The 12,763-nt window shown below is 39.5% G+C and overlaps 1 protein-coding gene across 6 annotated transcripts in view; it reads left to right on the plus strand.

Annotated features, from left to right (window-relative positions):
• The window catches only part of inpp4b (inositol polyphosphate-4-phosphatase type II B), a 308,267-nt gene that overhangs the window by 274,911 nt on the left and 20,593 nt on the right, over positions 1-12,763 (plus strand). For 5 of the 6 annotated variants that reach the window (XM_079812754.1, XM_079812753.1, XM_079812757.1 and 2 more), the window contains 3 exons: positions 9,503-9,629; positions 10,531-10,671; positions 10,801-10,898. In XM_079812754.1, coding sequence (XP_079668880.1) covers positions 9,503-9,629; positions 10,531-10,671; positions 10,801-10,898 — 366 coding nt within the window. Of the gene's footprint in view, positions 1-9,502; positions 9,630-10,530; positions 10,672-10,800; positions 11,833-12,763 lie in introns of those variants that run through there. The other variant, XM_079812758.1, reaches the window with a different exon arrangement.

The raw sequence follows: 12,763 nt of genomic DNA on the forward strand, positions 1-12,763 counted from the left end.
GGGATCTCACTCACAGAATGTAAATGAGCACGGCCGCTCGGCTCGGGCATTCAGAACGGAGCGGTGCAGAGCAAAGTGAGTGTTTCAACTTTTCAATGAATTCCTATGAAAGTTTAGCCTGGTCTTACCAGACTCTCGTACATTTCATTTGTACAGAGAGTCTGGCCACTCTCCATTGACAAGCGTTAACTTCCTTGAAGGATGGAACTCTGTTGAAGTTTAAAACTATTGGATCTGCCCAGAGCCGCTCTGGATCTGCCATAACCAATCGCTAACGTGTGGTCGTGACGTATGTCACACACCTTTCGCCTTTGATTCTCACATTAACTGTGCACACCACCTCAGTGTCAGTGATAAAACCTTGTGCATTCGGATTGTGATTTATTCACGGTGGAGAGGAGAGTTTTGTGATCGGAACGCGCTGCTCTCGTTTCTCGAGCAATCATAACATGATTGTATGCTGTAAATAAAATGTCATATGCTTGGTATGATAAGAATAAATGCTGCCGTAAATAACACCCCAATTCAAAAATAATTTCACATTTCTACTACATAAATGACCCAGTTTAAATACACATTCATCTTCCCAGCGCTGAAGGGATGTCAAAATGTGATTGAAAACTGAACAGTTATTGCAGTTATCAAATAATTGCAATTAGATTGATTAATTGATTAATCAATAATCATGACAAGCCTAATTCAAACTAGGTGTACATACAGTATGAACACACATTTTATATTAAATGCCACGTTTGTTGCATAAATGTAACTTTAATATAATGAAATATATTACATGTCGAAGTTTTATTACATGTTTTATTATTAATTAAAAAAAATTTATGTCAATTTGGCATCTTTTGTCATAGGGATGCAAAATGGTGTTGATAATTGAAAATTGGACAATCTCTTTTTTTTTTAAATATTCAAAAAATGGTATCGTTGATATTTAATTGTGCATTCTCATTTCTCTTATTCTTGCATTTGACATTTAAGACATCTAATGCTCACATAAAGTTATTACATTTTTAATCTTTAAAAACATTAAACAACACTTTTAAATGTGACCATTGCCAAATCTCAAAACGACTATCCATTTTTCATACTGTACATCACAATGTTGTGATGCCGAAATTCAACTGAAGCATTATTTTAGTTGTTAGCATTTCATTTGTATTTTATGTAAACAAAACAGTACAGAACTTTTCTGTATCATTTATTGGTTGTCAGGCATAACACGATTAGCGGTATCAGCCAGAATTGTATCAGCATTCCTAGCATTTACATGTATGCATTTGGCAGACGCTTTTATCCAAAGCGTCTTACATTGCATTCAACACATTTTACATTTTGTCAGTTCTTGCTTTCCCTGGGAATCGAACCCATGATCTTGGCGTTGCTAGCGCCACGCTCTACTGTTTGAGCTACATATCAGCTTTATTTATTTTTATTAGCTTTAGTTTTACTTTGAACAACATTCTTATGAACCAGTTATTTTTATGTGAGTGTAGCTTGACTGGTAAAGAATGGCATTAGTGAAATGTAATGATCATGGGTTCCCAGGGTGCGCTGGGATGTTGGAGGATGTAGGAGGAAGTCAGACAAAAGCCCCTGCCAGATGCATGAATGTAATGTAATGTAAATGTTAACTTGGCTTTGCTTTGCTTTGCTTTTGGGAGCAAATTTACCCCTTGAGTTAGTGAAACCTGACAAAGACTCTGTGATGAAGGTTCGACGTAGGGTAAGGAAGGAAGTAGACAGGGGTCGGCGTGACTGGGACACGTGCTCTTTATTTATAATACAACTCAAAATAACAGCGCTCGCGGGTGCAAACAGCTCTCAAATTATAGCAGCTTTTAACCACTTTCTCCAGCAGACAATATTTCTTGGCACAGGTCAGGCAGATAGCAGCAGTGGTGTCCCAGTCCCTCTCTCTCTCCATCTCTCTCTCGCAGTGGCTTTATAGCTCTCTCCACGCCAATTACTGTAATCAAAGACAGGTGTTTTTAATCAGCGCTCAAGCCGCTTACTCACGGCTCGGATCCTTTCCTTCTCTCCGCCCGCAGACCTCGCGAAAACCACGCCCACCTCACCACAGACTCCCTATGGACACATCATAATGTCTCTGCTCCAAATCCTTGAGCTATTTATGTAGGCAGCAATCTCATAATACATTAAAAAAAAATTTGATGAAGAGAAATGTTGCGAAATGTAGGCCTCCTTATAATTCAATTCTAAAAAGTATTGATATGTACTATACAATTTATGTATTTAAGCATATAAAATATTGTACAATATGTACAATACAATGTTCAACATGTAAAATATACATTTCCATTTGGATGCAGGATACAGCTTTTACATTTTATAATATAATTACAACTTTATTTTTTATCTATATATACTGTGTATCTATATTTATATATACACCGATCAGGCATAACATTATGAATAACACTGATTCTATCTTCATCACAGCACCTGTTAGTGAGTGGGATATATTAGGCAGCAAGTGAACATTTTGTCCTCAAAGTTGATGTGTTAGAAGCAGGAAAAATGGGCAAGCGCAGACATCCCAAGTCTCCCGGAAGTTCCAGGAATCTCCCGCATATTGATAGTGGCTCCCTGATGCCCGCAAATTAGTTAAATTCTCCCGCAATCTAGAGCGAGCGAGCAAGAGCGCGCATGTGAGACACAGACTGTGCACGCGCGCACGGCAGAGAGGGAGAGAGAGCGAGAGACCTTGCGTGTGTGTGCTGGTGTGCACCTAATGAAGCGCATGTAAGACGGAGAGCATCCTGATTGGCTTGTTTCCATAAGTCAACCAATCAATTGTCAGTGTGGGCGGGCTTTTATCTCTTCTCCCGAACCGAATTAATCAGTTCAGTGTATCTAGAAACTGGAGCGCCATGGCAGAGGGAGAGTGCCCCAAAAAACGAAAGTATAAAGTATAAACATAATGACAATCTTGCACGCTGTACAGTTTGTAACTGACATGTTATGGTTGAGTTAAACAAGTTTAATTTCATGTGCATATTTTTCAGGTCGGCTAGTTGCCAAGGCTAACGTTACATGAAAACAACAAACTTCTTAGACCTGTGTAAAGTTGCAATGAAATATAAATAAAAGCAGTTTACATAAATAGTATAAGCAGATAATTACAAATAATTGCATAGGCCTATAGAAATTATATATTAATCGTATATTATATCAAGTAAAGTCATGTTCTATGGTGAAATGTCATCTTTTTGTTACTTATTTTTTATTTTTTTTATTTTGAATGTTCTTCAAATCTCCTTTTACAACAATTACTTGCACTCAGAAACAATATCCTTTACAGGGGATCATAACATTCACGCATCCTTACATGTATGATCAATTCCGCAGAAAAATATTTCCAAAAGTACAAGGAAAAGAAGAAATAAGAAAGGATTAACAACATTTAAAATAAACAATTTGAACAAACCAAACATCAACTTAAAACAAAACATGGGTTGTATTCAAGTTCCCCTGGCAAATATAACCAGTTAATTCTAATGGTCCTCCATCACCATCATTAATGGTGCCCATCTTTCAATAAAAAGTTCCCTCTGTAATCTCAATGAATATGTAATTTTTTCCATAGTGTAAATATTTCTCAAAATTGTTAGCCATTCAGCTTGGTTTGGTGGCTCACTCTTAAGCCATTTTATTGTAATTGCTTTCTTTGCTGCTATCAGTAATATCTGTAATAAATACATCTTTTTCCTACTGTGTATCACAGCTGGTTTAATCCCTAGGATTGCTATCAGAGGGTCTCTTATCAGGTCAACATTCAGTACTTTATTAATATATGTAAAAATGGATTTCCAAAAGTTATCCAACAAAGGGCATTGCCAAAAAATATGTGAGTGAGTAGCCATTGTCTCTCCACACCCCCCTCCAACACTGACTTGATTGATTCGGATTCATTTTAGCCACAACTTGTGGTGTTCTGAAAAATCTGTTATTTATTTTCCATTGAAATTCCTTCCACAAATTGGCGTTTGTGACTTTATGAGCCTGAGTACATACCTCCAACCAAACTTCTTCACTTATTTCGAGCCGTAGCTCCCTAGTCCACTTGTCTTTCACATAGAATGAATTATCTCTTGTCATTGAAGCAATGATTTTATAAACATTGCTTATTGGTTTCCTCATATGTTCTCCACCCTGAATTTTTAATAAATACCGTTCTAAAAGGGAGGGCTCTATTAATCTGTTCCAGTTTGGGTGTTTCAGTATGAAACTCCTTAATTGTAGGTACCTGAAAAAGTCTGTTCTTGGTAGTTTAAACTCTATTCTCAGTTGTTCAAATGATTTGAAGTTGTTATTACTAAATAATTGGTGTACATATTGAAGGTTCAAAAGTTTCCAGTTTTTGAATCCTGTATCAAGTCTCAATGGAAGAAAATCTTGAATATAAGTAATTGAACTCAAAACGGAGAAATCGACTGTTAGCTTAAACATTTGTTGTATTTCCTTCCAAGCTACGCATGTTATGTTCGACCATTCTCCCAAAAGTTCTCTGGTGGATTTAAGCCTATTAAAGGGGATCACTGACAAAGGCATATCAGGACTGTAACTTTTTTCTATATTGAGCCATCTTGTACTTGTGTCATCTGATAGCCACACTATCATTGCACGTAATTGTGACGCTAACCAGTAGTGCTTCAAGTTGGGTACGCCTAGACCCCCTTTAGTTTTTGCCAGTTGTAAGACTTTATATCTAACTCTGGGTCTCCTACCCTGCCATATAAATCTTGAGATGAGACGATCTAAAAGACTAAAAGTAGATTTAGGTGGAGAGATTGGTAGAGTTTGAAAGAGAAAGAGGAGCCTTGGGAGAACATTCATCCTAACAGCTTCCACCCTGCCTATTAAAGTAAGGGGAAGTGTATTCCAGCGGTTCAAATCGTGCTTCATTTTATCTATTAATTTAATATAATTACTTTTATATAAACTAAGGTCAGGGGGTATATTTATTCCCAAATATCTAATTCCCTCCCTGGGCCATTTAAATGAGAAAGTAGATTTAATCTGTGGGGAAATTAAATTGTTCATGGGGAGTGCTTCTGTCTTAGTCACATTTATTTTGTAACCTGAGTAAAATCCAAAGGTCTCAGTACATTTCATTAAATTTGGAACAGACTTTGTGGGATCTGAGATATACACAATTACATCGTCTGCGTATAGTGACAACCTGTGTTCCTCACCATTCACTTCAATACCACTAATATCGGTGCTATCTCGTATTAGCTGTGCAAGGGGCTCTATACTAAGGGCAAAAAGAAGAGGCGAAAGAGGGTCCCCCTGTCTGCAACCCCTCCCCAACAGAATTTTTTGTGAGAAACACCCATTTACCCTTACTGACGCTTTTGGAGATGAGCACAACAGTTGGACCCATTTAACAAAGCCAGGACCCAGACCGTATTTCCTCAATACACTAAAAAGGAAAGGCCAGGAGACCCGGTCGAATGCTTTTTCTGCATCCAAAGCCAATGCCATACATGGCACTGGTTTAGACTTGGCATAAGACATAACATTCAGTAGTCGACGAATATTATCAGACAGCTGGCGACCAGCAATAAAGCCTGTCTGGTCTGGGTGCACTAGAGTCGTTATAACTGTTTTAAGTCTTTTTGCCAGTATGGAGGTCAATATTTTGCAGTCCGAATTTTGAAGCGCTATGGGTCTATATGAACTGCACTCTGTAGGGTCCTTTCCCTCCTTATGAATAACCGAAATTATTGTCTCTTTCCAGTTTGGTGGGAATTCCCCCCTTTCAAATGCATAAGCATATGCTTTCTCTAAAATAGGGCTTATATCGTCTACAAAGGCCTTATAAAATTCATTACAGTATCCATCCGAGCCCGGACTTTTGCTGTTTTTTAACCCCTTGATTGTTTCTACAATTTCTTCTCTCGTAATGGATCGATCTATAGCTTGTGAATCTTCTCCTGATAATTTTGGCAGGTTTATGCTTTCTAAGTAGGCATAAATTTTTTCAAATTCTGTACATGTGTCCGTATTTGAGTACAGTTTCTTATAAAAAGTGGCAAAAGCTCCCGATATCTCATCTGGCTTATACAGAAAGGGCTTATCTGGGTCGTTATTTTTAATTTTCTGTACAACTGTTAGGCTCATCTGTTTTTTTAGTTGGAATGCTAATAATTTACTTGCTCTACTCCCATTCTCATAATAGCGCTGTTTTAGAAATCTTAAATTTCTCTCAGTATTATTTGTGAGCAAGTCTCCCAAGGCCCTCCTGGCTTCCTTAAGTTGAGTTAGATCATTTGTAGATAGTTGACTTTTATGTCTCTGTTCTAACTGTTTAATTTGTTCTTCAAGTTCTTTACGTTTGGCTTCTCTAAGTCTCGCCTTAGCTGATGCAAATGAAATTATCTTTCCCCTCAAAACTACCTTAGCCGCCTCCCACAAGATCACTGGTGACATCTCACTCGTATCATTAAAGTGAAGGTATTGGTCCAATTCCGCCTTTATATGATCTCTAAATGCATTATCATTTAGAAGTGAGACATTTAGGCGCCATAGGCTTGGACTATAAACCCTACCCAAATCCCAAATCAAACTAACTGGGGCATGGTCACTTAAGGTTATATTATGTATTTTACAATCTAGGACTCTGTAAGACTCATTTTTAGCAACAAAGAAATAATCAATCCTGGAATATGAGGAGTGTGGATTTGAATAGAACGTGTAATCCCGATCTCTTGGGTGTATATGTCTCCATGCATCGATCAGACCCATATCCTCCACCATTTGCTTTAGAATCCTACTGGTCCCTGAAAGCGTGGCAAATGATGATGGGTTTTTATCCATCCTATTTGACAAAATACAATTAAAATCACCTCCAATCAAAATGATTCCTTTAGCTTTTTCTATAATCATTTCACAAATTTTCTTAAAAAATTTAGGATTGCTTTCATTTGGAGCGTAGATATTCAGCATAGAGACATTCACACCACAGATGGACCCATTTACCAGAATAAATCTCCCTTCTTTATCCGTAATTTCTGAGTGTAAACAAAACTGCAGTGAACTGTGCAACAATATTGCCACTCCACGCCTTCTCCCTGAACTATGAGATGAAAAATACACTTGGCTGGCCCATGACCTTTTAAGTTTCATATGTTCAGAGTCTGATAGGTGGCTTTCTTGTATAAAGGCTATAGTACATTTAAGATGTTTAAGCTCATTGAGAATTTTTTTCCTTTTTATGGGGTTATGTAAGCCCTTAACATTATAGCTAATTACTCTTATGCTATCCATTAACACTTACGTATGCAAACCATTTATCAAACATTGCAGTTCTTTTATGTTCTTGGGGCTCATTGTCATACATATCCCATGTTGTAAAATAAAACATTAACACGAACACTGTAACTATATACATGATAACATTTTGCATCCAGACTTCCAATTTATTCACCCATAAACGTATGGGTCTTCCTTGCAGTAACATTAACAAAACCATATAAAACAATTGAGTCGGCCGGGAAAAAAAAAGTTTTGCAAGGAAGTGAAGGATTATCCAGAACCTCCAAAAAGGAGACTGGGCCTTGACTGCAAGTTCGTTATTGCAGTCCCGCAGTAAATCTGTGTCCCCTCCAACCATCACAGATGTCCTGCGTTTGTCTCCCACTCTCATCGCCAGAATTTAGAGAAGAAAATACAAATAAAAATCAAAAAGATCCTTTATCCGCCACTGAAGAGGATTTAGTGCCATTGCCTTTACACCCATAAAGTCATCCAACAAGTTAGAAACCAATGAAAAACCAAGAAATAAATAAAAATAAAAAAGGGGGCAAAGAAAATAAAACAAGGACTCTCATAGAACAAGCAAGAACTTAGTATCTTACCTCCCTAATATAGTCGCGCAACAAGTTAATTATAACGGGAGAGCAGGGAGGGAAGCAAGCAACAGAAACACGTCATGAAAAAGATGTCTGTCACCATAGCTCCATCATGCGTCCCCTCCCAGATCATTAATGAACTGATGGACTGCAGTAGGCGTGTTGAAAGTGTGTGTGCGTCCTCCGTGGGTCACAAGCAACTTGGCTGGAAAAAGCATCCTGTGTTTGTCAACTCCCTTCTCCCTCAATTTCTGCCGCACTTCATAGAAGTCTCGCTGTTGTTTATATACTTCAGCTGATAGATCCGGGTGGAACCTGATGCTGTTATTCTTGTAGATCAACTGGCCTTTTGCTCTTGATGCTCTCCATACGCGCTCCTTGTCTCGATAGTTTAGAAACTTCACAATGAAAGTCCGCGGGGAGGAAGTGGGGGCGCTCTTCGACCCGGTAATGCGGTGAGCTCTCTCCAATATCACCGGCGGCTGCACACTTAGATTTTCGGTAAACCATTTTTCCATAAAAGCACAAGAATCCGTCCCCTCCTCCTTCTCTGGTATGCCCACGATTCTCATATTATTGCGACGGCTTCTGTTTTCCAGATCATCTGCCTTCGTTTCCAAAAACTTCACCTTTCTTTCCAACGCGCTGACTTTTGTCTGCAGGCCGCTAATTGAATCCTCCGCCGAGGATACCCGTTCTTCAGCCTGTGTGATGCGCCCGTTGCACTCGTGTATGTTCGCCTGAACATCCTTAATAGCCGTTAACACACCACTAATTTCTGTATGAAAGTCATGTTTGAGGGATTTGATGGCTTGCATAATATCAGCGCTGGTTATATCGTTCACCTGCGCGCTGTCCGTGTCCACCGACATGGCGTCTCCTTCACTGTGTTCGGGTTCTGAGACACTTTCCTCGCTAGCTTGAAAGTCCAGAGAGTTTAGCGATTTCTTATACTTGTTCTTTGATACTCCCCTAGGCATGTTTAACTTACAATGACATTGGGTTGACTTTAAGTAGTTTTAGAGTAGAAGTTGGGCGGTTTTACAGCGATAATCTGAAGTTCAGCGACGGAGCGGGGAGAAGTGCTGCCGTTCAGCTCGACGCCATAACCGGAAGCCCGAAATGTCATCTTTGAGATACCTTTCCTCCTTTCATGTTTTTTTTTTTTTTTTGGGGGGGGGGGAGGGTTGTTCTCGGGATACCTGCCTGAAATGACTTTTTTCAGGTTGGGATGTCTGCAAGCGTAAGGATTTGAGTGAGTTTGACAAGGGCCAAATTGTGATGGCTAGACGACTGGGTCAGAGCATCTCCAAAACTGCAGCTCTTGTGGGCTGTTCCCGGTCTGCAGTGGTCAGTCTCTATCAAAAGTGCTCCAAGGAAGAACAGTGGAGAACCGGCCACAGGCTCATGGGCGGCCAAGGCTCATTGATGCACGTGTGGAGCGAAGGCTGGCCCGTGTGGTCCGATCAAACAGACGAGCTACTGGAGCTCAAATTATTCATGAAGTTAATGCTGGTTCTGATAGAAAGGTGTCAGAATACACAGAGCATCGCAGTGTGTTGCGTATGGGGCTGTATAGCCGCATATTAACACAGGTCTTTGTCATGCAGGTGAAGAAGTAGGAATGCTGGAGGACATGGAGGTGGGGATCTCTGACCTGCACAGAGTGACCTTCAGGATCACAGAGGCAGCGTCTGAAGAAGCAGGCAGCCTGCAGCCCACCATCAGCGGTAGACGGTGAGAGATACACAGGGTGTTTGTATGTGTCTGCCAATGCACATTAAAATATATGATGCATCATTTTCAAATCATGCAGTTTCACAATGTCAACACAAGTTGGCAGTACTAGATTTTAAGGCCAGGGAAACATTAACACGCCTAAGGCGGAATGAAACAGCGCTACTAGTGCGCTACTAGAGTCTGAACAAATGTGTTTCCTTGCTGAGTGTCTCGATCACGCGACCACTAAACAGCCAGTGAGAAGCGTTCGAGTTCGGCGTAGAGGTGTCCGGTACAAGCTGCAAATCTCTCAGTTGAAACAACGCTGACTTAATCAACAACACTAATGTGCAAATCAGGAGAAACACTGAGCCACAACGATCCAGTTGGAATACTTTTCAATAAACAATTCACCATCATGGATTTACTGTGACACTCACTTTAACCCTGGTATTTTGTCAGAAATGTAGGCTAATATCTCAATTTATTTAATTTTTAATGTAGACATGTAGCCTATTAAATGAGTAATAAAGGCCAAATTACTGAATATTTTTGGTCATAAACTTGCAGTTTGGTGCGTTTGTATTTATATTCAATGTGGTTATAGACTAAATACCATAAAGTCATTCTAGATATAGAAATATATACTCTTCATTTTGGCTTAAAATATCACATTGTGAGTTTAGTATCGCGATTTGTATCGAATGTGTATCGTTACACCCCTAGTTTCCACATTTTTTTGGTTTCCGACACCCATGGAGTGTAGTGTATAAGCACATTTGCACTGTCCAGTCTCTATAAAATGAGTTTCAAAAGGGGGGGGGGGACTGTTAAAGAAGCTGCGGGAACCTGTAAGTTGAGCAGCTGCATGCTGGTGTTAACAGAGTTTAGGAATGTGACCTTTTTCTTTGTATCCCAGAGACCGTTACACTGTCGAGGTGCCTCTCCCACATCATGCCTTCCAAACGCTCCCGGACGAGCTGCGCGAGGGCAAGCCGCTACGCGTGCTTCCCGTGCTCTTCAACGTGGGCATAAATGAGCAGCAAACCATCGCTGAGAGGTACAAGCACTGATAGATTAACATGAAACACTATCCCTACGAGCCTGAATGCTCAGTGAAGCACACTCCAGAAAGCATGTCTGAGCTGATACATGATTGTTGTGCTCTCTCTGTGTCTCTCCCTCTCAGGTTTGGTGACATATCTTTACAGGAGAGAATAAACCAGAAGAACTTCGAGATTCTAGAAGGTTACTATAAATCCTTAACAAACACAGTGCCGTCTGAATGTAAGTTCCACACGCATACAACTCAGCTTTGTGTTTTATATTACATTGAGTCATTTAGCAGACACTTTTATCTCAAGAGACTTGAGGAACCATTGGAGAAACTGCAAATATTGATTTCGGTAACACTTTATTTTACAGTGTCCCTGTTACACGTCTTACATGTACTTACTACAGTAATAACAGTAAATTATGCACAATTACATGCAACTAACCCCACACCAAACCCTGGCCCTCATTATAAAGTAAGTCCAGGTTGTTAATTAATATTACTCAGTACTTCTCAATCTAAAAAACACTGGGTTGTTAAGCCTGACCCAGGAGCTGAGTAACACAAAAACTACCCAAACACTGGGTTGTTACGTTTGACCCAGGAGCTGAGTAACACAAAAACTACCCAAACACTGGGTTGTTATGTCTGACCCAGGATCTGAGTAACACAAAAACTACCCAAACACTGGGTTGTTACATCTGACCCAGGAGCTGAGTAACACAAAAACTACCCAAACACTGGGTTGTTACGTTTGACCCAGGAGCTGAGTAACACAAAAACTACCCAAACACTGGGTTGTTACGTCTGACCCAGGAGCTGAGTAACACAAAAATCTACCCAAACACTGGGTTGTTACATCTGACCCAGGAGCTGAGTAACACAAAATCTACCCAAACACTGGGTTGTTACATCTGACCCTGGAGCTGAGTAACACAAAATCTACCCAAACACTGGGTTGTTACGTCTGACCCAGGATCTGGGTACCACAAAACTACCCAAACACTGGGTTGTTACATCTGACCCAGGAGCTGAGTAACACAAGATCTACCCAAACACTGGGTTGTTACATCTGACCCAGGAGCTGAGTAACACAAAATCTACCCAAACACTGGGTTGTTACGTCTGACCCAGGAGCTGAGTAACACAAAAACTACCCAAACACTGAAAAAAAATAACCCCGAAAAAATGACCCAAAAGGCTCAACCCAGGATTTGGGTAGAAAAAATAACCCAATATTTTTAAGAGTGTAATTATTATACTGAAATAAGGACACCTTAAAATAAAGCGTAACCCAACATTCTCAATAATTTCTCAACATTCTTATTAATCACTTTACAATAAGATTACATTAGTTAACCTGAACTATCCATGAAAAATACTAATCTCAGTTAATGTTTATTAATCTCAGTTAATGTTTATTAATCTCAGTTAATGTTTATTAATCTCAGTTAATGTTTATTAAGCTCAGTTAATAGGCCTTTATCACACTTCCTATTTCCGGTAAGTGAAGCAGTGCATCTCTACTTCCGGTCCCATCGCGACTCAATCAAAACGCGGGTGTAACTGCAGCGATCCCGTGCTCTCATACTAAATAATGACATCCTTACCTCAGATTTGACCATTTTCTGACACTAAAAGGAGAGGAGAGCATGGGTGAGACTGATATGGTGGGATGAAGTTGTATGTTTGTGTGTTGTAGGCCTATGCATTTCCAAACTGCGGATGTTTACGTCTCATATCGTCAGCCTGCTGAAATGTTCCCATACAAATGTGCATTCTGAATAATAAATACATTTCTAACCTGCCGCAGTCCAGTGATTGTCTTCTCATTAACAGTGTTTCTCTTGCTAATCATATTTCATACCTGTTGTTACATTTTTTAATTAATTTGACTGATAATAACCCTTACGAAAGTTAACCATGGTTTTATTATAGTAAGAATGTAGTAACCATGTTTTTTTTCATTTTCATGTAATAAATAGATGAATGAATGCGCGGTAACTGCCTTAAAGAAAGTAAACAATGTTAAGCATTTAATTCATCTTAAACAGTAATACGTTAACAGCGTGACTGAATTTTGGCATAAATGTGTGAA

This window comes from Gobio gobio (genome assembly GCF_949357685.1).
Source record: "Gobio gobio genome assembly, chromosome: 3".
NCBI lineage: Eukaryota > Metazoa > Chordata > Actinopteri > Cypriniformes > Gobionidae > Gobio > Gobio gobio.